At 47.6% G+C, this 26,220-nt stretch overlaps 2 protein-coding genes and 2 long non-coding RNA genes across 22 annotated transcripts in view; 3 read left to right on the top strand and 1 right to left on the bottom strand.

Moving 5' to 3' along the window:
• The window catches only part of LOC135297037 (uncharacterized), a 39,638-nt gene extending 33,146 nt beyond the window's left edge, over window positions 1-6,492 (top strand). For 11 of the 19 annotated variants that reach the window (XR_010359051.1, XR_010359056.1, XR_010359053.1 and 8 more), the window contains one exon: window positions 4,216-5,617. Coding sequence is in view for 2 of the 19 variants with exons in the window: in XM_064414166.1 (XP_064270236.1) it covers window positions 4,216-4,271; window positions 5,270-5,404 (191 nt within the window). In the remaining 17 variants the exon portion in view is untranslated. Of the gene's footprint in view, window positions 1-4,215; window positions 5,618-5,947 lie in introns of those variants that run through there. The other 8 variants (XR_010359049.1, XR_010359047.1, XR_010359041.1 and 5 more) reach the window with 5 other exon arrangements.
• Window positions 6,493-7,401: 909 nt separating this feature from the next.
• On the bottom strand, window positions 7,402-16,924 carry LOC135297833 (polyserase-2-like). The gene is made up of 10 exons (XM_064415787.1): window positions 16,748-16,924; window positions 16,226-16,468; window positions 15,653-15,918; window positions 15,239-15,384; window positions 14,587-14,761; window positions 11,911-11,917; window positions 9,148-9,390; window positions 8,587-8,852; window positions 8,241-8,386; window positions 7,402-7,783 (listed from the first exon to the last, which is right to left on the bottom strand). Exons 1-10 carry the CDS (start codon window positions 16,831-16,833, stop codon window positions 7,598-7,600), a joined length of 1,764 nt encoding a protein of 587 aa, XP_064271857.1. The 5' UTR covers window positions 16,834-16,924; the 3' UTR covers window positions 7,402-7,597.
• On the top strand, window positions 9,854-12,930 carry LOC135297041 (uncharacterized). Its single transcript, XR_010359060.1, has 4 exons — window positions 9,854-10,127; window positions 10,310-12,241; window positions 12,589-12,649; window positions 12,783-12,930. It is a non-coding gene; the product is annotated as an uncharacterized LOC135297041 (long non-coding RNA).
• Window positions 16,925-16,930: 6 nt separating the features above from the next.
• Window positions 16,931-22,714, top strand: LOC135297039 (uncharacterized). The gene is made up of 3 exons (XR_010359058.1): window positions 16,931-20,524; window positions 20,896-21,193; window positions 22,245-22,714. It is a non-coding gene; the product is annotated as an uncharacterized LOC135297039 (long non-coding RNA).
• The last annotated feature ends 3,506 nt before the right edge of the window (window positions 22,715-26,220 follow it).

The raw sequence follows: 26,220 nt of genomic DNA on the forward strand, positions 1-26,220 counted from the left end.
TTCCAATTACTTCTAAATATTTCCTTGTAGCTTCTTCTCCTTCCAGGTAGTCTCCTGTGCTATAGGGTGTTAACAAGAATGGCAATCCGAACATCATTTCATAGGGTGAAATCCCTATATCAGACCGGGGTCTTGTTCTGATGCGCAAGAGCGCTAGGGGCAAACACTTTAGCCAATTCATTTTTGTTTCTTCGATCAATTTAGTCAATACATTTTTGAGAGTTTTGTTCATTCGTTCCACCCTCCCAGAACTCTGGGGGTGCCACGGAGTATGCAATCTCCATTTTATTCCTAAAACTTCAATTATATTGTGCAATGTTTGGGCCACAAAATGTGGACCTCGGTCTGAGTCTATGGTATTCACCATTTCATTCTGGTTCACTTTTTGGCAAGTTAAACACTCTTTTATAATTGTTTTTGCTAGGTCGTATACGCTTATGCACAGGTTATTTCTTAGGAAATAATCACATAGTCCTTGGACTCCCCAGTGGGTTAATTTATGTAGTTCTGTTAGCACCATCCCAGCAAGTGCTTTGTTTAGAAACACCCGTCCGTCAGATATTAACCACTCCCCCATATCCTTTGATGTAACTTTAAATTTCACAAAATATGAGTTCTTTTTTCTTTTTCCCTACTCGGGTGTGGTTTCTGCTTAAAAAAATCTTTTACCAGATCCTCTGGTCTTAAAGCTGCTTCCTTTGCTATCTTGATCAGCTAGCAAAGGTTTCACAACTTTAGGCTAAACAGTCTGGGGGGGGGGTCCAGTTGCTCCACAGTAATAGCAGCAGCTTTCACTCAAAGGCACTTGAGGCCTCTCCATGCCTCTTGCCCCTGATGGTAGACTCTCCCACTCTTTTGTGGCCTTGTACTGCAGGAAAGAGTTGTTTGCTCCCACACTTTCTCTGGCTATAGCAAGCATGATCTTAGCTTTGGCCTTTGCTTTTTCTTCTTCCCTCCTTAAATACACTTTCAATGCTTCCCTCAATAACTCATTAATATCTTTTTCTTGCCAATCCTCTATCTTTTCCAGTTTTCTTCGTATATCAGGCCAAGATTTAGTAACAAATTGGACTTTTAGTAGCATTTCACCTTCGCTGGTGTCCAGGTCTGTTTTGGAGTACAATTGAAAGTTCCGCCTCAGGCGATTAAGCCAAGTGGCAGGAGTTTCATCTTTCTCCTGTATACCCTCAAATGCCAGTTTTGTATTGGTTCCTTTGGGAATTGATTCTCTTATCCCTCGAATTATCAAGGACCTGTATTTGAGGTGCTCGAAGGAGAGGGTTATAAGGTGGAGGGGCATCAGGAGGCAAGTAGTCTAGGGGGTCCCACCTTTTACCAATTTCCTTAATTCTAGCATCTCCTCTTTCATTCCCTTCTTTCTTGCTCTGCACTTTACAAATTTGCACTCCTTCATTCTTTATAGCATTCAACCAACAAGCTACATACAATAATTCCTCAGCATCAGTATTTTGTCTAGCCGTCAGATAGTTACTCAGCTGTTGACACATCCACTTGTCTTTCGTCCCACACCACGGCCAACCTCCTTGCACCTCTAATTCTGGCCACACTTCTGAACAGTAATGTATCATCTTAACTTTATCTAATCCTTCTGTGCCTTCTATAAAGTCCCATTTCTCTAATAGTTCACCTAGGGGACTGTGGGGAGGTATATTCTTCAATCTTTGGTCACTTTTCTTACTACTGCACCCTCCCATATTTTTCTGCCTCTAAATAAATCACAAAGATGTCTTTTTTTTTTCTAAAGGAAATATATCTTATTTAAGAAGTCTCGACCTCCTGCCAAAACTCCAATTTCCCTGACCCTTTTCGTCAGGACTTTGTTGAGACCTTCGCCTTCCCTTGCTAAGACTCAACAAACAACCAAAATACAAAAAAACATCCTCGAGGTCCTGACCTCTGAGGTTCGCCTGACCTCCTTCGTCAGGACTTAGAGAGACCTCGGCTTCCGTTGCCAAGGCTCAAACAGTCAAACCTCGAAACCCCTGGCTTCTGAGGGTGCCTGACCTCCTCTGTCAGAGCCAAACTGCCTGATATCCTAAATCCTAACTTCCTTCGTTAGGACCTGTATCAGAGCCTTTGGGGTGCGTGCCACTCACACAGCTATTTCCTCCGCACGCCCGGAGGGGGGTCCTCTTTACCCCTCTGGAGGCGCCTCAATCACCACTTCCACTCGCTTCCCCCTGTTCCAAGCTGGCCCCCTCGCGGGGGTGCGGAACCGCGGTACTGAGGGGTCCTCACTCGCTTCGAGGGGCCGAGCTGCCGGCTCTCGTCTCACTCACACACACTTGCTCGCCTCCCTCTCCCGCCGCCGGATATTCTCACCTATCCGACGCTGCTCCGTGTCACCGTCCCAAGCCGATCTTCTCTGGTCCCGATAGCCAGCTGTCCTGCAGGTCCAGGGTGGGCGGCCGTCCCAGTCCTGGTGTCCTCTTCAGGCGTGGCTATCCCAGACAAGTCCCCCAAGCTGATATAAATGGGCAGGAGATCTTTCTCCTTTTTAATGCCTTTATTAAGAAGAATCAGCTCAGGTGGGGAGAAATCGACGGGTTGCGCCCTCGCCGCCATTGCTCCCAGGCGTGGCACGAAGGAGGAGGATGATGCAGTTTTGTCCACTGGTCTGCAGACAGAACTGGGGACTCTGTCCTCACGGGAGAGTCATGGAGTCCTTGGTTTGTCTGTTTAAAAACCTGGGGGGGGGGTCTCTTTAATCAGTTTCTTTTCAGGTTAGGGTGAGAAATAAAAAGGTCCAAGCAGGTACGGGATAATGCTCCCATCCTTAGACGTCACTTTAAGTCACTTGTTGGCTCGTGATTTTAGGGGTTTTTCTTGTACAAACTGTAAAACTGTAAAAACCCAAGGTGCACTGCATTTCTTATTTGCATACTGGCTCCGATGTCACTCCTATTTTCTTTACCTCGGAGGGGTCTGTCCTGGCAAGTGGCCAGCATCAGGGAAACAATCAGTTAATCACCCGCCATTAACAAATGATTAAGGGCTTTTCTTCGGCAGTGAAACCAAAGGAGTCTGACCCGGTCTGACTTGGTTTTTTTAACTCTGAAACTTAAAAAAAATACAACTTTCTATTCATAACACAGAGAGGGTAAGCCAAAACATCCAAAACAAAAACGCAGTGTTGAGTCCATAAAAATCCCTGTATGTGACAAATGTAACTGCACTCTTTGGACTGGGGAAAAATGGAATCGGTTTTTGTGGGGTATTACCAAGTAAATAAATGATGCTATGATAATGAGCAATTAGGAATGTGTGCTATGGGGGGAAAAACCTACTGGGCAGGCAAAAATTTAAAGTATGAAAATAAACTTCCTATAAGAAGGGAACCGGTTATCATCGACCTACTCGAGGATCATGATGATAGAACCTGTCTGCAGTATGATAAAACCTTTTGTTTCTCCAGGAACACAGAAGGAGTAGACCCGGAGAGTAAAATTCAGCAAGTTGCTCAGGAATTAAAAAGACAGGAATCAGAAATGAGAAGATGCAGTGTAGAATAGGAAAGATTAAAAACCATAAGTGAGCAATATGACCAATTAGAAAAGCAATATAATGATTTTGGTCTGCCTGCATCAGACAGAAACTTGTTTATAGACCTAATGCAGGAAATAGCCACAGAATTGGGTTTGTCGAATTGCTGGATATGTGGGGGACTAAAATCTGCTGAGAAATGGCCTTGGAAAGGGGAAGGGTTAACCCCAGAACAACGACTAAAATGGGACAATACTAAAATCTCCAAAGTAATACAATGGCCCAAAGGATGGGTCCTGGACAAACGTGTGATTGGAACAATTTGTATAAGCCGGGAGGGGAAAGAATATACTAAGGTAGTAGGATATACACCTTGTATTTCCACCCTGGCATTGAATTTGGATGATAAAAGTCAAAGTTGGCAACCAGAACCTCCTTCAGGGTACTGGAGCCAAGAGAAGAATGAAAAATGAGAATGGAGAGAGAAATTTGGGCTATGCTGGAATAAAGTGGCTGGGGCTAACCCTTATCAATCCATAAAGGAACTAAGAGAGTTTTTGAATGGGCCAAGAAATAGAAATAATAATTGGAAGGCACCCAATGGGATATACTGGATTTGTGGAAACCAGACATACAGTGAGCTGCCTCAGAATTGGAAGGGATTGTGCACCCTAGGACTAATCAGGCCTTGCTTTACCTTGCCTTAATCAGAAAGCAGTTCATTGGGGACTCCCTTATATGAGACCCTGGACCGTCAAAAAAGGGAGGTAAGAAAGAAATTTCATGTTTTTGGAGGTAGCCAAAAATGGGGGGGAAGAAGAATGGCCAGCAGAACGCATCATTGAATATTACAGGCCAGCCACTTGGGCTCAGGACGGTAGCTGGGCTTACCGTACCCCAATATACCTCCTGAACCGCCTGATAAGACTCCAGGCAGTGGTGGAAATTGTGTCTAACCACACTGCAGATGCCCTCGAGTTACTATCAAAACGCCACTCTCAAATGAGGGCATTTGCTTATCAAAATAGGATAGCCCTAGATTATCTATTGGCAGAAGAGGGGGGAGTCTGTGGAAAGTTTAACAAATCAGTGTGTTGTATTGAAATTGATGACTACAAGGAGAGCATCCAAGGTCTAACTGCTGAAATAAAAAGGGTAGCTCATGTGCCCATCCAAAAATGGAATTCAATTTTAAATGCTTCCTGGTGGGACAATTTGTTTAATGGGGTTTGGTGGAAAAAGTTTATCTTTTTCATACTCTGTTCCATAGCCGGAGTTATCTTCCTGCCTTGCCTGATTCCTTGCTTTATCCGTTTGATACATTCGGTAGTGCAGGGCATGCAGATTGCAGCCATGCCGATAGATCCAGAGTGTGGAACAGGGGAAACAAATCTGGTTCCAAAAATTATGAAATTAGAAGAAGAGGATCCACATAAGTGGGCAGCAAGTGCTCTAGCACAATTTGAGAAACAACTGGATGGTAACGGGTCAGAATATATAAATTATCAGGAAATACCTCAAGAGGATTAAAAAGGGAGGGCTATTTAAGTACTCACAATTCTGTATATAATTCACTGGGTGCATAAAGATCATAAAAGGCTAAAAATAAAACACATGGGTATATTTTTAGAAAAGCAGCACAAATTAAGGTGTTTATAAAAAAAGGGGAGGCAATTGTTAGGGATATAGTTAGTAATTACTGCCTATAAAATACAGACTTCTATAAAGTATATGAATCAAACTGGCTGTACAAAGCGCGGGCTAGGGATTTCGTTCTCAGGATGGTGAAACCTCGGGAGACTGGCAAGGGAATACCATGTCATTTACATATGAAGGAAACCTTGGCTGCACAGAAGACGGTCATTCACGGTGGCATGTATACAGAGATGCCCAGAGATGACGGCTCACAAAGATACCCATCTGAGATAACAAGGGTCATCAACACCTGCCACCTGAATACAGAATTTTGGGAATGGGGAGAAGCATTAATCTATTCCCAGACGAATGCTTTGTGCAGTTCGGACTCAAGAAAAGAACCAACTTATATATGAAGAACTCTAAAAGGAAACAAAGGGACTCTGCCGCGGGCGGAATAAAGAGTATAAAAACTGTCCCCTCGTAGCAGCTAGTGCGGATGAAGGGGGATTTGGTGTGAGATAGGCCAAATCCACGTTCACCCAGGCAATCTCCAGGGGGTTTTGCGCTGTCAGTTTGATTGTTGGCTGTTGGGACTGCAACACAGTCGCAAATAAATTATTTTTGTTTTCCTATTAGAATCGGGCCTATTTTATTTTTACGTATAACACTAATTTATTAAGCTTATAAAACTGTATTCACCCCATGAAAGGGAGAAATTCTATGGTGATTTGCCATATCTGCCACTGGAGGCCTCCAATAAAGGTCAGCCTTTATATTACCTCCTATACTAACATTACGTGGAAAGTATGTTGTTTTCTTTCTAGGTTCTTTAAGGTATCACTTAAAACCACGAAGAGTATCCAGAAGCATGTGGAGTGAGACCCAGTCCAAGGCATTTTGAAGCATTCCATTAGATGAAGAAAGTCAATGTTCACTTGCCTTCACCTGCAAAAGATGGGTGAAAACTGTCTTCAACAAGTCTACCCCATGGCATTCCACAATCCTCTACCATTCCTGTAGCCACAATATTTTAGTGAAAAATCCTCTGCTAGGATTTTTCCTGTCCTGAGGAGGTGAGGGCCTCAGGAAAGAAATGTAAACAATAACTGTCTGCTGCTGTGGAAGGCCACAGGTGCATCTTTCATTGGTCCATGTGGATTGTTTTCAATTAGTGACCAATCACAGCCACCTGTGCCAAGGCTGTGAGCAGTCACAGGATTTTGTTATTGATTCCTGTTCTATTCTTCTCTTTGTAGCCTTCTGATCTTCTTTTCTCTGTTCTTTTTAGTATAGTTGTAATGTAGCATTTTAATATAATATAATATATAACATAATAAATCAGCCTTCTGATGAAAATGGAGTCAAGCCTCGTGTCCTCGCATAAGGGGTCCTTGCCTAAACAAGACATTCCCCCCTCCCCACCCAACAGTATCAAAATTTGATTGAAAAGGCCAATGTTTTCGTGCACATTTGTACAGTTTGTAGATAATTTGTTAGTTAGAGAGTTGAGATAAGAAGGCTCTTTCCAATCCTGTGGCGATTGGAAAATGGGATTGAAAACCTCAGGCAAATGAGCACACCAAGCTGCAGTTTGTGCAGCTGGCTCTTTGACTGCTCCTTCTCTCCATTGGCCAGCCCTCTCATCTTCCTCAACTCCCCCTTTTCTCTGCCCTCATCTCCTTCCAAATATGGAGCCATGTCCAGGCATCATTTCCCCCTGGCTCACAGGTTGGCTGTGCCTGTGAGCAGCCTTGGTGTTGCAGGTGGTGTTGGCCTACTCACCTTGGCCTTCCACAGAATTCCTGGTGTACTTTCCTACAATTCCTGCCAGATTCCTCTCCCCAGAATGACCCCAGCAGTTCCTCTGAGTATCTGTGAAGTGTGACCACTTGGTACACGAATCCCTCTTTGCTGCCTGTGAAATCTGGCTCTGCCTTAGGGCACTGGCACTCCAGTCAGGAGCCAGGAGTTTCCCTTGTCATGTCTGGGAGTTTCCCAGATCTGTTCCCTTAGCCCAGGCTCACACCAGGCCCTAATTAGCAGCCCATGTGCATTTGAGCACCACCCCCAAGGTGTCAGCTTTTATCCTGTTCTCTTCTGAGGCTTGATGTAGCAGCTTCCTCCAGGCCATGGTGGCTCAGAGCACTTTGCAGCTCTTTGGAGCCCCTCCGTCCCTTTGTGCCCCCAGGCTCATTCTGCAGGTGCTGAGCATGGCACTTCTTATCTTGCCCAGGAGTTGGAATTGCACTGAAAAGATGATTTTCTGTGAACAAAGGTAACTTTATTTCAACAACTAAATCAACTCCATTATGTGTGTGTGCACAGAGGAGAGGAGTGAGGTCAGAACAGAGCAGGGTTTTGCCCCTGAGGCTGCCTTTGGATCAGCAGGCATTGCCCCAACAGGAAATGGTTGTGGTGCACTGCAGCCTGCCCTGGATCCTGCCTGTCCTGTGGTTCAAGGAGCACTTTTAACTGCGTTTATACGCATGTTGTAATCGATCCAGTCATAGAAGTGCTGAGTGGAGGTGTAGACTCCAGGCTGCTTTGCTCTGGCGCAGCCTGTTCCAAAGCTGGTTAGTCCGATGACCCACCAGTAGTCAGCATTGTTGTCCTGGCACATGAGAGGGCCACCACTGTCACCCTGCAGCAAGAGCACAGTGGATTAAGATGGTGTTGGTGGCACCTGCCAGCACTGGGGCTGTCTCCTTCTCTCTCACAGCTCCTGCCAGAGCTGTATTCTGGGCAGAGGAAAGCCCTGCTCAGGGGCTGGAGCCTCCAGAAGCTTGGCTGTGAATGGCATGGGGTCCTAAAGGGTAGGGCTCTCTGTGTTGTCCCTGCACAGGACTCCTGGATGTGCAGAGGATGGATGTTTGGCACCTGGACCTCTGTGCTGCAAAGAGCACTAGCTGGACTTTCTGGGCTTTTGGCACAAGGGGAGTCCTGGACAGGCAGGTGTGGATGGGGAGTGTGTGGGAAGCCCCCAGAGCAGCTGGGGGGGAGCTGGCCGGGCAAAGCAGGCCCTGGGGTGGGGTGTTGGGGTGGTGCTGCCCTGGCTGTCAGTGCTGTTGGGGGCTGAGTGGCTTGTGGCACACTCCTACCTTGCAGGAGTCGATGTTACCCTGTGGGTAACCAGCACACAAGTTGTACGGGTGGACTTCTCCATCATACCAGTCACTGCTGTTGCAGAGCTGGACATTGATGAGCTGGACCTTGGCCTGCTGAAGGTGATCAGCTGACTCTAGACCTGTGACCAGGGAAAGGAATGAGCCCCCAGCAGCACCCCGCCGGTGCTCCCTCCCTGTCAGGGGAATCCCTTTCCCTAGGGCCAGGCCCATCTTTGCAGGGTTGTATGTTCTGCAGCCTGGCTTTGGCCTCTGCTGTGGGGAAGCCCAAACCCTCTCCCCAGTGTGCTGAGCTGGCCCAGAAGTCGCTCTTGAAACTCACTTCTTGCAGTAGTGGCTCCCCAGCCAGCAATCCAGCAGTTTTGCAGCTCTGAGACTCTTAGGGTGGGGTCAGCCAGGCAGGCCAGCTGGATGTAGGAGCTGCACAAGACAGGACGGTCCAATTGCATCAGGGCAATATCGTAGCTGTAGTCACTACGCTTGTAGTTGCCGTGTACGACCACCTTCTTGACACTGCGCACTTGTGCCCCAGGGCCCGGCTGACTTAACTGTGTGGCCCCAATCAACACGTACAGCAGGCTGATGTTACTGGAAAGGAGATGGAGAGAGGGCTGAGAGGGAGTCACAGCAGCCCAGCAGTTGCCAGACCTTGGCTTGGAAACGTAGAGAGGGAGCAGTGCCCTGGTAGGTGAGTTCCCTTGCACTGGGCTCAGGGAATGTCAAGCTGGAGGTTGCTAGGAAGCCTGGCACAAGCTCAGGCTTCTCCTGAGCAGTGTGGCTGCCTGGGTGCCTGAGAGGAAAGGGGATGGGAGTAGCAGGTGATGCTGCTGACAGGGCAACTGCTGGGATTGTGGGGATGTCCCCATTGCTTGCTCCTCCTTACTCAAACTTGTCGAAGCAGTGGGCTGCTGTGAGGACCCAATCTGCCGTGATGAGTGACCCTCCACACCAATGTCCCAGGCCTGGTACCCAGGGGTGCTGGATGCTGACGATCCAGGGCCATTCTGCTACCGCAGCTCCCATACCACCCACGATGCGTGTCATGCCGTAGTCATAAGCCACGTCACCGTAGGAATAAGTCATGGGGCTGTTGACAGGTGGCGGAACTCGGAGCCCACAGCTCCCTCTGCAAGCAGAAAGTGATTTCCATGCTGCTTCATGGCCTGCTGTGGCTCAGGCTGAAGCTCAGCCCTCTGCCCTCCCCACAAGGCCTTGCATGCACAACAGGCCAGGGAAGCCCAAGGCATGCGCGTCTGTCCGTGCCAGCACCTGGTTGCTGGCAAGGAACTGAGGCTTCCTGTGGTGGGTGGGAAGCTGTGGCCCGGCCATGGAGGAAAGGCGGGTCCCCTCCAGGGAAGGCCGCAAGTGCTGCAGTGGCTCCTCCCGCCAGGGCCTGGGGCCACTTACCCGCAGGTGTACTGGATACTCTGTGCCAGCCCAGCCATGGTCAGCAGGATGAGGAGGCCAAAGCAATTCATGGCTGCCAGAGGCATGTGTCAGCTGCAAGCACTGAGGGCTCCGTGCAGCAGCACAGCCACAGCCGCAGTGACCACAGCAGCCGCGCTGCCCGTGGTGCCCTTGGCCCTGGGGCTGATGTCATAGAGGGGTGGGTTCCATGTTCTAGGCACTGTGGGGATCTGTGGCACAGGGTCCACTGGGGGAGGGGCAACATGGAATTGAGGAGCCATAGAATGGTTTGGGTTGGAAAGGATCTTGGTGATCTTCTCACTCTGAGCCCTTGCCTTGGGCATGGAGGGATAGCTTGCACTGAACCTGTTTTTCAGAGCTCAGCTCAGAAGCTGGTCTCATACACAGTGGCAATGGCTCCCCCAGTTGATGGGCTGACCTGGATGATGGTCAAAGGTTAGAGTAACTTGTGATGTGTCTTTCTTCATCACTGTAGGCCGTCTTTTATAATTACGATTAGATGCATTGCCTATCTTATCCTTTTGTAAATATTTGCTAATGATTTGATGTCCTCTTTACTTATCCATTTGCAATTTTTTGTAGTTTCAAATTATAGTAAATTACATTTATTCCTGCAGTTGGTGTCTGTGTCTTCTGTGCTGACCCTGCCTACATGAAAAACAGGCATCCACAGCTGCTCTGGAATGCCTGTATCTCAGCAGCCTCACAGTCAAGAATTCCTTCATATGATCTCAGCTGAAGCTATTCTCTGTCACTGTAAAGCCATTGGCCCTTGTCCTGTGAGAACCTGCCCTTGTAAGAAGGTTCTCTGCTGCTTTCTTTAGGGCCCTCTTCTTGCAGGATGAGGCTCTGCAGTCCCTAGGGCAGGCAGCAGCTGAGGAATCCCTTTGGGGCAGGGAGCTGGGTGTGCAGCTGCAGCGCCAGCTGCAGATTGAGCTCTGGCTGGCAGGAGCCTGGGACCAGAGGCTGTGAACTGCCCACACTTTGCATAACAGAGAGCACAGGGAGCTGTGGCACTGGCCAGGGATTTGAAAGAACACAGCGTTGCAGCAGGAGCCAGGGGCTGTTTATGGAATGTGACTTCTGTGAGTCTGCTGGGGGAATCCTGAGGCTGGATGGGTATGGAAACCTGCTCTGACTGGGTGAGAGTGGCGTGGGTAGGGAATCAAACAGGACAACCATTGGCTCATTGGAGCCACCTGCATTTCCAAAATGGTCACACAGGGGAGTTTCCTCAGTACTTTGGCAGCCCAAGGGCAGTACTGCTGGAGCCTCTGTCTTTCAGAGCAGGTACTGCTGAGTTCACCTGGGATCTTTAGAGCAGGAAGGAGCCGAATGGGGAGTGTTACAATTCCGTGTGCAGATTCTGTGTAAATTATAAGGGTGAATTTGAGCCTTTCTATTATTGTGGCATTTGGTGCAGATTTGGTGAAATCACTGGTAGAGGGTGGAGAAGGCATGCACAACACGATCAGCATAAGATGGCCACAGAGGAGTTGTGGAGGCCCCTGTAAGGTGCGAGGTGGGGGGGCCCTCAGTCTCTGCTAGGACACTCAAGTCTCTGTTCAAAGGCTTTTGGAGACAGGCACAGGGAGAGCCTTGTGTCCCTCATGCCACACAATGGGTGCTAGGGTCCCTGGGCACACACAGAAGGGGGTGGAAGTCCCTTCATGAGGGACTCCTTCAGAAAGGGGTTTCACGTGCCTCGAGGTGTTTGATGTGATGGAAAATATCCCTGGTCTAGGTGAGGAAATGTCTGTGGCTGAGGTTGTGCAGAACTGGGAGAAATTGTTTGGGCAGCAGAGTTTTGCCAAGAGAGTGCAATAAGGTTCTTCCAGGATGATTGGGCGACACCAAGCTGGTCTGCTCACTGGACAGGGTAACGGCCATCCCCAGCCCTGAGTGACACTCTTTCACTCAGTGTCTTTAGTGACCAGGCAGCCCCTGAAATGTACCTCCAGAAATATTTGAAGAAGCTTATGCCAGGGTGGCAAGGATCAGTACAGATGTGGGGTGGTTGTTCTCAGCACAGCCCATCTTGATTAACACAAAGGGAGGAGTGCCACCTGCTGTGAGACAGGACACCATTGCCCTGGAGATGCCAGATTGATTTTTGCCTTTTTTCTTTCATATATTCTCTGTGTTCTTTACACATATATTTGTAACTCTGCAGCCTGTTGTTATATCTGTGGCTAGTTTTTCCAGTACTTTTCCCTACCTTTTCTCTAAGCAGAAAGAGAAAACATATGTCAGAGCTCCAAGCCCTGGAGAGTATAAGGCCCCTTAACCTATATTGGTTCTTCATGGGAACCAAGGCTAGAAACAGCTCTTTGAGATACATTTTCATAAACAAAATTTAGTTTCCATCTGTTTGGGGGAGGAATTAGAGACTGTTGAATCGAGGGAGGAATTACTTCACCATGTGGTCCTAATTGGTGATTTTTGTCAAGTATGCTAATTTATTAAGCTTATAAAACTGTATTCACCCCACGAAGGGGAGGAATTCCATGGTGATCTGCCATATCTGCCACTGGAGGCCTCCAATAAAGGTCAGCCTTTATATTACCTCCTATACTAACATTATGTGGAAAGTGTGTTGTTTTGTTTCTAGGTTCTTTAAGGTATCAGTTTGTTATGAGTAAAAAGTTATCTATTTTTTTTTAAGGTTTTAGAGTCAAAACAAGTTGAACCAGTTGCCATTAAATTCAAAGTTAGCTTCATGTTGCAGTCACCTATTGTTGAGAGTTCCTCTTGAATTACGTGTTAATTGTTGGGGATCAGCCTGGCTGATTGCCAGGGAGTGACACTGGACCCCTGCAGGTAGCAGGAGAAGGGTGTGACATCAGATCTGGTATGCAGATGAGAATGCATTTCACCAGATTTTGCAATTTTCCAGGAAAGAACCCCTAAAAACAATGAGCCAACATGGAATTAAGAGACCTAAGTGATGTCTAAAGGTGATGAACTTAGTCCAGTATCTGCTAAGATCCCTTTTTACTTCTAACCCTAACCTCAAAAGATGTTAACTAGAGAGAGGACCTGAAATGTTAGACTGAAAAAGTGGAATGTCCTAATTTCTCATGAGGACAGAAGCCCCAACTCTGCCTGCAGACCAGCGGACACAGCTGCATCATCCTCCTCCTCCTCCATGCCATAGTTAGGAGCAGTGGCGGTGTGGGCGCGACCTATCGGTTTCTCCCCAGCTGAGATGATTCTTTTTAATAAAAGCATTAAAAAGGAGAAAGATCGCCTGCCCCGTTTATTTAAACTTGAAACCACGAAGAGTATCCAGAAGCATGTGGAGTGAGACCCAGTCCAAGGCATTTTAAAGCATTCCATTAGATGAAGAAAGTCAATGTTCACTTGCCTTCACCTGCAAAAGATGGGTGAAAACTGTCTTCAACAAGTCTACCCCATGGCATTCCACAATCCTCTACCATTCCTGTAGCCACAATATTTTAGTGAAAAATCCTCTGCTAGGATTTTTCCTGTCCTGAGGAGGTGAGGGCCTCAGGAAAGAAATGTAAACAATAACTATCTGCTGCTGTGGAAGGCCACAGGTGCATCTTTCATTGGTCCATGTGGATTGTTTTCAATTAGTGACCAATCACAGCCACCTGTGCCAAGGCTGTGAGCAGTCACAGGATTTTGTTATTGATTCCTGTTCTATTCTTCTCTTTGTAGCCTTCTGATCTTCTTTTCTCTGTTCTTTTTAGTATAGTTGTAATGTAGCATTTTAATATAATATAATATATAACATAATAAATCAGCCTTCTGATGAAAATGGAGTCAAGCCTCGTGTCCTCGCATAAGGGGTCCTTGCCTAAACAAGACATTCCCCCCTCCCCACCCAACAGTATCAAAATTTGATTGAAAAGGCCAACGTTTTCGTGCACATTTGTACAGTTTGTAGATAATTTGTTAGTTAGAGAGTTGAGATAAGAAGGCTCTTTCCAATCCTGTGGCGATTGGAAAATGGGATTGAAAACCTCAGGCAAATGAGCACACCAAGCTGCAGTTTGTGCAGCTGGCTCTTTGACTGCTCCTTCTCTCCATTGGCCAGCCCTCTCATCTTCCTCAACTCCCCCTTTTCTCTGCCCTCATCTCCTTCCAAATATGGAGCCATGTCCAGGCATCATTTCCCCCTGGCTCACAGGTTGGCTGTGCCTGTGAGCAGCCTTGGTGTTGCAGGTGGTGTTGGCCTACTCACCTTGGCCTTCCACAGAATTCCTGGTGTACTTTCCTACAATTCCTGCCAGATTCCTCTCCCCAGAATGACCCCAGCAGTTCCTCTGAGTATCTGTGAAGTGTGACCACTTGGTACACGAATCCCTCTTTGCTGCCTGTGAAATCTGGCTCTGCCTTAGGGCACTGGCACTCCAGTCAGGAGCCAGGAGTTTCCCTTGTCATGTCTGGGAGTTTCCCAGATCTGTTCCCTTAGCCCAGGCTCACACCAGGCCCTAATTAGCAGCCCATGTGCATTTGAGCACCACCCCCAAGGTGTCAGCTTTTATCCTGTTCTCTTCTGAGGCTTGATGTAGCAGCTTCCTCCAGGCCATGGTGGCTCAGAGCACTTTGCAGCTCTTTGGAGCCCCTCCGTCCCTTTGTGCCCCCAGGCTCATTCTGCAGGTGCTGAGCATGGCACTTCTTATCTTGCCCAGGAGTTGGAATTGCACTGAAAAGATGATTTTCTGTGAACAAAGGTAACTTTATTTCAACAACTAAATCAACTCCATTATGTGTGTGTGCACAGAGGAGAGGAGTGAGGTCAGAACAGAGCAGGGTTTTGCCCCTGAGGCTGCCTTTGGATCAGCAGGCATTGCCCCAACAGGAAATGGTTGTGGTGCACTGCAGCCTGCCCTGGATCCTGCCTGTCCTGCGGCTCAAGGAGCACTTTTAACTGCGTTTATACGCATGTTGTAATCGATCCAGTCATAGAAGTGCTGAGTGGAGGTGTAGATTCCTGGCCTCATTGCTCTGGCACAACCTCTTCCCCAGCTGGTTACTCCAACAACCCACCAGTGGTCAGCATTGTTGTCCTGGCACATGAGAGGGCCACCACTGTCACCCTGCAGCAAGAGCACAGTGGATTAAGATGGTGTTGGTGGCACCTGCCAGCACTGGGGCTGTCTCCTTCTCTCTCACAGCTCCTGCCAGAGCTGTATTCTGGGCAGAGGAAAGCCCTGCTCAGGGGCTGGAGCCTCCAGAAGCTTGGCTGTGAATGGCATGGGGTCCTAAAGGGTAGGGCTCTCTGTGTTGTCCCTGCACAGGACTCCTGGATGTGCAGAGGATGGAAGTTTGGCACCTGGACCTCTGTGCTGCAAAGAGCACTAGCTGGACTTTCTGGGCTTTTGGCACAAGGGGAGTCCTGGACAGGCAGGTGTGGATGGGGAGTGTGTGGGAAGCCCCCAGAGCAGTCGGGGGGCGAGCTGGGGCTGGGAGGGCGACTGAGTGGCCGGGCAAAGCAAGCCCTGAGCTGTGTTGGGGTGGTGCTGCCCTGGCTGTCAGTGCTGTTGGGGGCTGAGTGGCTTGTGGCACACTCCTACCTGGCAGGTGTCGATGAGGCCCTGTGGGTAACCAGCACACAAGTTGTGGGTGTGGATATCCCCCGCATACCAGCGGCTGCTGTTGCAGAGCTGGACATTGATGAGCTGGACCTTGGCCTCCTGCAGGTGATCACTTGATTGTTGAGCTGTGAACAGAGAAAGGAATAAGTCCCCAGCAGCTCGATATCAGTTTCCTCATCTCTTGGGGGGGAGGATCCCTTTCCCTAGGGCATGGCTTTTCCGGTACCGAGGCACTGTGGTGCTGTGACCCTAGTGCCAGGCTCCGGGGAGCAGGCCTGGCCCATATCTGCAGAGGTGTACATCCCACAGCCTGGCTTTGGCCTCTGCTGTGGGGAAGCCCAAACCCTCTCCCCAGTGTGCTGAGCTGGCCCAGAAGTCGCTCTTGAAACTCACATCTTGCAGTAGTGGCTCCCCAGCCAGCAATCCAGCAGTTTTGCAGCTCTGAGACTCTTAGGGTGGGGTCAGCCACACAGGCCAGCTGGATGTAGGAGCTGCATTGGACATGATGGTCCAATTGCAACAGGGCAATATCGTAGCTCATGTCAGCAGGATTGTAGTCCTCGTGTATCAGCACCTGCTTGACATTGCGCACTGCAGCCCCAGGGCCCGGCTGAGTGAAATGGGTGGCTCCAATCACCACGTAGACCATGCTGATGTTTCTGGAAAGGAGATGGAGAGAAGGCTGAGAGGGAGCTGAGCCATGTGCCACAGCAGCCCCGCAATTGCCTGACCTTGGCTTGGAAAGGCAGAGAGGGAGCAGTGCTCTGGAAGGAATGAGTGTCCTCACATGCCTTAGGCTGGGGCAATGTCAAGCTGGTAGCTGCTAGGAAGACTTGGCAAAAGCCCAGGCTTCTCCTGAGCAGGGTGGCAGCCTGGCTGCCTGACAGGAAAGGGGATGGAAATAGCAGTGGGTGCTAAGCCCACTGCGGTGTTGTGGGGATGTCCCCATTCCCTGCTCCTCCTTACCTGACATCATCAAAGCAGTGGGCTGCTGTGAGGACCCACTCTGTACTGACGAGGGATCCTCCACACATATGTCCCAGGCCTGGTACCCAGGGGTGCTGGATGCTGACCATCCAGGGCCAGGCTGCTTCTGCAGCACCTGTGCCACCCACAACACGTGTCATGCCATAGTCATAAGCCACGTTGCCATAGGAATAAGTCATGGGGCTCTTGATAGATTGTGGAGCTCGGAGTCCGCAGGTCCCTCTGCAAGCAGAAAGTGATTTCCATGCTGCTTCATGGCCTGCTGTGGCTCAGGCTGAAGCTCAGCCCTCTGCCCTCCCCACAAGGCCTTGCACGCACAGCAGGCAAGGGCAGCCCAAGGCGTGCGCGTCTGTCTGTGCCAGCACCTGGTTGCTGGCAAGGAGCTGAGGCTTCCTGTGGTGGGTGGGAAGCTGTGGCCCGGCCATGGGGGAAAGGCGGGTCCCCTCCAGGGAAGGCCGCAGGTGCTGCAGTGGCTCCTCTCCAGGGCCTGGGGCCACTTACCCACAGTTGTCCCATGTCCCGTGTGCCAGCCCAGCCACGGTCAGCAGGATGAGGAGGCTGAGCCAATTCATGGCTGCCAGAGGCATGTGTCAGCTGCAAGCACTGACGGCTCCGTGCAGCAACACAGCCACAGTTGCAGTGACCACAGCACTCCTGCTGCCTGTGGTGCCCCTGGGGCTGATGTCACGGCAGGTTGAGTTCCATGTTCTGGGCACTGTGGGGATCTGTGTCACAGGGCCCACTGGGGGAGGGGCAACGTGGAACTGGTGAGCCACAAAATAGTTTGGGTTGGAAAGGACCTTGGTGATCATCTAGCTCAAACCCCCCTGCCTTGGGCATGGAGGGATAGCTTGCAGTAGACCTGGTTGTTCAGAGACTGGCTCAGAAGGTGTCCTTGAACACTTCAAGGTGTGGGGCTACCACAGCTGCTTGGGGCAACCTGGGCCAGTTCCTCAGTATCCTCACCATCAAGAACTCCTTCCCAATATCCCATCTAAAGCTACCCTCTGTCACTGTAAAGACATTGCCCCTTTTCCAGTCAGTACCTGCCCTAGTAAGAAGTCTCTCTGCTGCTTTCTTTAAGTCCCTTTTCTTGTGTGATGAGGGTCTGCAGGCCCTAGGGTCAGCAGTGGCTCTCTTTTCTCACTGCCTGCTAATATCTCACAGGAAAACACTTATCATGGCATCACAGCCTCTTTGAAATTTCACTGCCTCCCTGCTCCTGCTCCTCTCTGCTCTCTACAGTCTTTTTTCCATGAGATTCTTCTCAAAACCGAATCACTCTGAAACAGGGCGCCTTCAGGAAGCATGTGTGTGTTTGAGTCAGGAGCCAGTCCAGTCACAGCCATAGTGGGTGAGCATCCACATTTCCAATGTGGATGTTTGAAGAGCAGCTGAGAATGCAGCTGCTTCAGATTCAGCATGGAAAAAAATCTCTCCTAATAGCTTTAAATAAACAATAATGAACAATCTGCTACTTATTTAGTTTGATGTTGACAAGTTAGCTTAATTTCTCAGGTGGAAGCATCCTAGAAGATGTTAGTAGTTTTGAATGAGGATCATTGTTTGGAAGTTATACTTCTAGATATTTCTGTAGTGATTGTGAAATTTTTTTTGGTGATTTTCTTCTAGAGATGGAGTCATGAAATGTAGGCGCGGTAAAATATGTAAGATTTCATATGACTTTTTATTTTGAGAAATCCTGGGTTTAGTGAGTCATGACAGGGATGATACTGACCTAAACAGAGTAGCTGACTTTATTGCTGGGGTGATACGTCAGAATCTTCGCTTGTCTTAAGGTACATCACAATTGCTCCCAGCATGAGTTTGCCAGAAAACTTTGATAACAATGCTGAGTTTTCCAGAATTTCAGCAGCTTATCTGGGAAACCTTACCTGGTATTTCTGGAGCAAACAGAATTTCTTCTAAGACCATATTGACCTTCTGGAAGTGCTTTATGTTTGGCACCTATCTAAAGCAGCTCTCCTTTGGAGCTCTATGAGAAAAGGGGTGAGAGGGGAGAAAAAATGGTTAATTGCTTTGCTTCTCATAGGCAAAATTTTTTTTTGTTTAAAGGGACACAGAAAAAGAGATACTGGAAATTGCTGTTTTTTAGAAAAATGTAAATGGTTGAAATTTTATTTCATATTGGAATTGGATTGTCTTCAATGTATTTTCCAAGGAATTGCAGCTGTCTGTAAGCATAGAAGGGCTGGGAAAAGTTAAGTTACATAGCAAATCTGTTTATTTCTGCTGTTTTTTATTAAACTGCATCCTTCAATATTAATGTAGACCAAGAAAAAGATTTGCTACACAAGTGATCATATTGGTTTACCAGGTATGTTTACAACTGTTCTTTTGTTACGTGGCAAGATAATACAGACATCCGGATCATTGCTAATTCTTGGGTCTGTAGCATGGTGTTACTCTGAATGATGTACAGTGTAAGGCTCAGGCATTCCAAGAGATGCCTAAAGATATTTTATGGGGAAAAAAGTTAATTGCCAATTGATTTATGAACATAGCTTTCTGCAGAACAATGACTGGATTCAGTAGAGTTCAGGAAACTGTGATCTTTTGTGTATTTTTATAGGACAGTTGGATGCAGTTGTAACTGTATAAAGTGTAAAGCTGAAGACTCAGTTTTTGTGATGTTAGCATGGGAAGCTGACTTCCTGACTTCTATAGCTTCAGTTCTTCAGGTTCATTCACACTGCAGCTGAGAAATGTTGTTCTGCAGTGTCTAATATTGCCCATACACTACGCAAAGAGCTGCAAAGCAGTTATAGTAGAAGCAGGCTTTGGGTTTGCATTAATCAGGTGGTGTGTAGCATCTTTATTCATGTTGTGCCAGTGTAAGCTAAGAGATGCAGTGCATAATGTACTCTGCTCTTGTACTGAATAACAAGTATCACAATCCTTGTTGTCCATGCTATAGGTAAAGAAACTTACAGATTTGACTTGAGCAATAAGGAATAAATGTTGACTGTTAAGCATGGCATTCTATGGTGCAAATTAAAAAGAGAGGGAGAAAAAGTAACCAGTTGTTACTGGGAGGGTGATGACTGTAGGGAGCTTCTCTAGAAAACGGGAAAAAATTTGCTTGTAGGAGATTCTTCTGCTGGGGTTTGGAGAACTCAGGAGTACATTAAGAATGTGTGTGTATATCTAAAAATTAATACTTCACAGTTTTGAGATGAGGGAGTAGAAGAAAATAAAAGTGAAACAGAAATAGAGAGAGTTGTTTTGGAAATGAGACGTTTCCTATGGAGTTTTTTTTCTGAGCAAGTGAAATATATCTTCATGTTTTTGTGTTGAGTTTGAAATAATTTCTATCTTCTTCATGCTTTTATTTTTCCATAACCTGTATTTATGACATTATTTTTATTTTAATTTAGTAAAAGTTTATTTAAAACATACTTCAGTAAAAATGGGAAAAATAACCTTAAAGCATGGGTGTTCATATAAAGTCTGTTTAATCTGTAGGTGTTGAATATTTTATTCAGTTTGCTGTTTCTGTCCACATATGGCTACATGTATACATGCATATATAAAAGGTTAATGGATTGTCTGGATTTTCCAATATCACACTGTACATTTTCAGGCATATTTTAAGGCTTTATGTGTCTTTCACATTCCGTCCCAAGCCATAGAGACATCTTTGTCTAAAGATGTGTACACATTCATGGAGGATATGAAGTTTTTACAATTTCCTTGGCAACCCAACAATATTTACATCACCACGATTTTCTTATGCAATAAATATTTGCAGTTCAACTGGCTGGGACATCCCTAATATCTTCCTTTGAGCTGTATGCCTGGGGTAGCCTAGATTTTTGAACTGTTGTTTCCTGGGCACATGCATGGACAAAGGGCCTGTTGGTTCTCTGTAAAACTGTGTAAATTTGCTTGTTTATTTCATGGAAATGCAAGCAAGAATTATCTGTGGTGCCATAAAAATTTTGTAAGGAGTGCTTATGGGAAACTGGGAAGATTTCCTAGGCAAAATACTAAATCTGTGGCTTTTCTTGCTGCTAGTTCATATTTTCTTAAGAAGTGGTCCCAAGTCCTTCCAAGTCTTTTTCCTCACTTGCTGAGGGCTACTTCGATCTTCGCTCATGCAGTTTTTCTGCTTTTCAGAGTTTATTCATGGAAAAGATGTTGCTGGTGTTTCTAACTAAGTATATGATCAAAGTATAGAGACAAACAGATGCAGGAGGACATCTTGGTTCAGCTCACAGAAGGATGGTTGTGTGGATTCGGAAGAGCCTTTCAGGAGTGAGTGCACCTAGGCTGTAAGAGTTTATTTTCTGTCTTAGGGCCAGGCTGGATTGTAATGTATCTAAGAGCTCCAGAAGTTCATGGCTCTGCTGTGGCTGCTGGTTTGTCCCTGTGTCAATATGTGTTGCTGACCACACACTATCATTGCTTGGACCCAATTTCATAATGAGCTGAGGACCAGTGACAGGACTTGAGAAAATGGCCTGGAGCTTTGTCAGGGGAGGTTGAGATTAGTCATTAGGAAAAGCTTCTTCACCCAGAGAGTGGTTGGGCACTGGAAGTAGTCACAGCAACAACTGACAGAGTTCATGGAGCATTTGGACAATGCTGGGAAGTGGACTTCAATGATCCTTGTGGGTTCCTTTCAGCTCAGGATAATCTATGATCCTCTGATTCTATGAGCACCTTATGCCCTGAAGGAAAACGCAGTTTTCTGGAGGGAAAATATTTCGTTTTCTGAGACACAAAAAAGGAGAGGTCTACCTCAGCTGGTGGAGTACTGAACCCGGGGACTGCAGGATTCCACAGGCGTAAAGACACGGAATGACACCCCCAAGGCCGGCAGGATGAGCTCAAGCAGCCATGGGAGGGCGGCAGAGCCTCAGGAATGGAGAGAAGCCGCTGGAAAACAAGTTCAGCAATAACAGGAGCTACTAACAGGGGTTGGTATGTCCCACAGACAAAACAGGAAATGAGCTCAAATTCGACTCACTTCTGCTCTTATTTCCATGGGTCATTCTTTAATTATATCCATCCAGATTAAGCCATAAGGTTCTTGGGGTAGGAACTTGTCTGAACGATGTATTGTTAGGCACACCTATGACACTGCAAATAATTAACTGCTGTAATTGTTGTGCTTGTAAAGCACCCTCACTTGACACTGCTATGGGACAGTTGCTGACTGTATCGAGTGTGGCTGTGTCAGCCAGAATAGGACCTTGAATCAAAAACTAGAGAACGCTAAGCCCTCATTGACAAATGTAGTTTATTGCTTTGAAACATTTGTAGAAGGAAACCAAAATGTTACCCATTTAAGCTCTTCCTCTAAGTACTTCCTGGACAAGAATGACCAAACTGCCAAGGATTAATTCTTCTCAATTGAGAGATTTGGGACAACCAGATTCTAACCAGGTTCTATTGGTTAGACCTCTATATTAAAACCAGGAAGAAGTGCATTAGCTCTTGTGAGAGCTTGTCAAGTTTTTAATCTATTTCACCATCTTTTAAGATGTTCACGAGTAGCAGATGAAGTGTCTAGGGGCATGGCCTTCCACAGATGCTGATCTTCTATGTACTGTCGTGATTCTCAGTGGAAGCTGAGAGCAATCTCTGTCATCTATCTCCAGAAGAGTTGCTTGGGATGTTCTCCATCCCCTGACTCTCAAAGTGATGCAGTCCCCCTTTTCAAAGGTGTAATTTTTGTAGCACAGGAGTCCTGAACAGGGGGATAGCAGGATACTGCTGGTAGTAAAGGTGGCTGTCAACAGAGGAAATGTTCAAAAATAAGTTTACACGAAGAACGTGCATGGATCAAACAGGATTAACATTGAAGAAAACCAATACAGGCATGTGCATGCTTGTGTGTGTAAAGCTTCATCCCATGTGTTAGAAATATAGATAGTAATTCGTGGAGATAAACAGTGTATAAATATATATGTGAACAGAATAAACCGGCGAGAGAAAGAGCAGGGGGGAGAAATCCCTTCGTTTCCTTCAGGTTGAGAAATCCAACAGGATGACGAAACCACGAGACCACGAAACCTCGGCAGATGGACATCACGGCATTTGCATCTGAAGAGAGAAGCAGTCATCAGCACCTACACCAGAAGACGCCAGATGCTGATGGCCCAGACAAGATGCCTATCTGTGGGGACCAGAACCATCAACAGCTCGAATCTGAATGCCAGATTCCGGGAACCAGGGAAATGGATCCAGAGAAAGAAACCAACTTGAATATGAAGAACTCAGAAGGAAACAAAGACTTCCTGCTGCGGGCAAAATAAACTGTATAAGAACTGCTACCTTGAAGCAGTTGGTGTGGACGGGGAGGTCAGGCACCAGTTGGTCCTTTCCTCATGTTCACCCGCATCACTTCCCGGGGGTGATACGCTGTCCGTTTTGGTGGTGGCTGTCGAGACTGTTTTTACAGTCACGAAATAAATTTTATTTTTCATATTTTTATTAAAATTGGCTAATCTGCATTTTTTATTTATAACACCATGGTTTCAGGGAAAAGGCGGTGTTCACTCCCAGAAAGCATGCTGGTGCTAGCAGGAGCTGGCTTGGGTGTGTCAGACCTGCAGTTAAGAGCTTGAAACCAGCACCTAAAATGGTGGTCAAACTTTCTGTCTGAAAGGGGTTATTGGGACTGCCTGGATTATTTCCTTTATCTCCAGTGGAAAAAGCATGTCTTGGTTTGAAAAGACAGGAGCCTGTGAAGGAAGGCAAAAGCCTCCTGTGAAATGGAGAAGGTAAACCCCCTCCCTCCGAATTATCACAACTTCAGAATTAAAAAAGGCTCTCAGGCAAAGATATGGGAAACGGGAATAACAGTTCTTTACTGGAAGAAAAAAACTAAATAACAATGTAATTTAACACAAGCAAAACAACCACTGGCAGAGTGAGAAAAAACCTGGCACCCTGAGAAGTCAGGGTGCTGATAGCAGTCCAGCCAAATGGTGGCTGCTCCTCCTGGAGCGGCGATCTGCAGAAGGGGTGTAGATCCCTTCCGAAAATGCGGCGAAGGAGCAGCTGGGCCTTGGTCCCTGATTCCTCTCGGAAATCCAGCGAAGAAGGCTGTCTGTGGTCTCAGAAGTGCTTGTTTTATGGTGGCAGGGATGCTTGGCTCCTCCCTCTGGGTGGAGCATCTCCCAATGGGATGATGTAACTAATCTTACCAGCCACAGTGAGTGATTCAATAGCCCATTAGCAGGACATTGTCTTCCTGGCAGTGTCATTGTTCTTGAAAGAGATAAGAAAAACTGCCTAACCCCCAACAGATGGCAAAATAGAATACATGCTTATTTTACAAGCCAGGACATTATCCACCCCTTATTCTATTTCCATCTGTGTCACAATGAAATCTTATACTCAGTTTTCACTTAAGACCAGGTTTCCCTGTGGTACACAACGGGTTTCCCCATCTTTCTGCATTACCCACCAAGTGTAACCAGGTCCTTGAGCAAAAACAATCCCACGGATGGGTTTGTCTCTGCCTGAGGTGGGATTAATCCAGACAACTTTCCCTAAAATACCCTTCATATGTACCACAGGGACTTTATCTCCATCTATTGCAAGGGTTCAGACTTTATCTCCATCTATTGCAAGGGTTCAGACTGGGCAGGGCCAGCTCGATTGATGGACCCTCGGGTGTTGACCATCCAGGTTGCTTTTGCCAGGTTATTTTCCCAGTTTCTAAATGTTCCCCCACCAAGTGCTTTCAGGGTAGTCTTAAGGAGTCCGTTGCACCGTTCAACTTTGCCAGCAGCTGGAGCATGATAGGGGATATGATATATCCATTCGATACCATGTTCTCTGGCCCAGGTGTTGATAAGGCCGTTCTTGAAATGGGTGCCGTTGTCAGATTCAATCCTTTCAGGTGTGCCATGTCTCCATAGGACTTGCTTTTCCAGGCCTAAGATGGTGTTCCGGGCAGTGGCATGAGGTACAGGGTAGGTCTCTAGCCATCCAGTGGTGGCTTCCACCGTGGTCAGCACGTAGCGCTTGCCTTGGCGTGTCTGGGGCAGTGTGATGTAGTCAATCTGCCAGGCCTCCCCATACTTGTACTTGGACCACCGCCCCCCATACCACAGGGGCTTCACCCGCTTGGCCTGTTTGATGGCAGCACACGTCTCACAGTCGTGGATAACCTGAGAAATACTGTCCATGGTTAGATCCACCCCTCGGTCTCGTGCCCACTTGTAGGTGGCATCCCTGCCCTGATGACCCGAGGCATCGTGAGCCCATCGAGCCAGGAACAACTCCCCCTTATGGTGCCAATCTAAGTCTATCTTTGACACTTCTATTCTCGCTGCCTGATCTACCTGCTCGTTGTTTCGGTGTTCCTCATTAGCCCGACTTTTGGGGACATGGGCATCTACATGACGGACTTTCACCGTTAGTTTCTCCACCCGAGAGGCAATGTCTTTCCATATATCAGCAGCCCAGATTGGTTTTCCTTTACGTTGCCAGTTGGCTTTTCTCCACCTTCCCAGCCAGCCCCATAGAGCATTGGCTACCATCCATGAATCAGTATAAAGGTAGAGCTTTGGCCACCTCTCCCTTTCAGCAATGTCCAGGGCCAGCTGAACGGCCTTGAGTTCAGCAAGTTGGCTCGATCCACCTTCTCCTTCGGTAGCTTGTGCAACCTGTCGTGTGGGGCTCCATACGGCTGCTTTCCACTTCCGGTTCATCCCTACGATGCGACAAGAACCGTCAGTGAAAAGAGCGTAGCGTGTTTCCTCTGCTGGTAGTTGGTTATAGGGTGGAGCTTCTTCAGCTCTTGTCGCTTGTACCTGCTCCTCATCGTCAGTGAGACTAAAGTTTTCACCTTCTGGCCAGTTCGTAATTATCTCTAAAATCCCAGGGCGATTCAGGTTTCCAATACGGGCGCGCTGGGTGATGAGGGCAATCCATTTGCTCCATGTGGCATTGGTGGCGTGGTGGGTAGTAGGAACCTTTCCTTTGAACATCCACCCCAGCACTGGTAGTCGGGGTGCCAGGAGGAGTTGTGCTTCCGTGCCAATCACCTCCGAGGCGGCTTGAACTCCTTCATAGGCAGCCAAGATTTCCTTCTCTGTTGGGGTGTAGTTGGCTTCGGACCCTTTGAAACTTCGGCTCCAGAATCCCAATGGTCGACCTCTTGTCTCACCAGGCACCTTCTGCCAAAGGCTCCAGGACAAACCATTGTTCCCGGCTGCAGAGTAGAGCACATTTTTGACTTCTGGTCCCGTTCTGACTGGGCCAAGGGCTACAGCATGAGCAATCTCCTGCTTGATCTGGGTGAAGGCTTGTTGCTGCTCAGGGCCCCAGTGGAAATCGTTCTTTTTGCGGGTAACCAGGTAAAGAGGGCTCACAATCTGGCTATACTCGGGAATGTGCATCCTCCAAAAACCTATGGCACCTAGGAAAGCTTGTGTTTCCTTCTTGCTGGTTGGTGGGGACATAGCGGTGATCTTGTTAATGACTTCAGTGGGAATCTGGCGCCGTCCGTCTTGCCATTTCACGCCCAGGAACTGGATTTCTCGGGCAGGTCCCTTGACTTTGCTCTTCTTGATGGCGAAGCCAGATTCTAGCAGTATCTGGATGATCCTCTTACCTTTCTCAAACACTTCTGCCGCTGTGTTCCCCCACACAATGATGTCATCGATGTACTGCAGGTGTTCTGGAGCCTCACCCTTTTCTAGTGCAGTCTGGATCAGTCCATGGCAGATAGTGGGACTGTGTTTCCACCCCTGGGGCAGTCGGTTCCAGGTGTACTGCACGCCCCTCCAGGTGAAAGCAAACTGAGGCCTGCATTCTGCTGCCAGAGGAATGGAGAAAAACGCATTAGCAATATCAATAGTGGCATACCACTTCGCTGCCTTGGACTCCAGCTCGTACTGGAGTTCCAGCATATCCGGTACAGCGGCGCTCAGCGGTGGAGTCACTTCATTCAAGGCACGATAGTCCACAGTCAATCTCCATTCTCCGTC

Source organism: Passer domesticus, chromosome 3 (assembly GCF_036417665.1).
Source record: "Passer domesticus isolate bPasDom1 chromosome 3, bPasDom1.hap1, whole genome shotgun sequence".
NCBI lineage: Eukaryota > Metazoa > Chordata > Aves > Passeriformes > Passeridae > Passer > Passer domesticus.

Coding starts and splice junctions, on each gene's coding strand:
- LOC135297833 (XM_064415787.1), bottom strand. CDS start 16,833: ATGCCTCTGGCAGCCATGAATTGGCTCAGCCTCCTCATCCTGCTGACC. Junction 8,853..9,147: donor CACTGCTTCGACAAGTTTGA/GTAAGGAGGAGC, acceptor TCTCCTTTCCAG/TAACATCAGCCTGCTGTACG. Junction 8,387..8,586: donor GGGAGCCACTACTGCAAGAA/GTGAGTTTCAAG, acceptor CCCTGGTCACAG/GTCTAGAGTCAGCTGATCAC.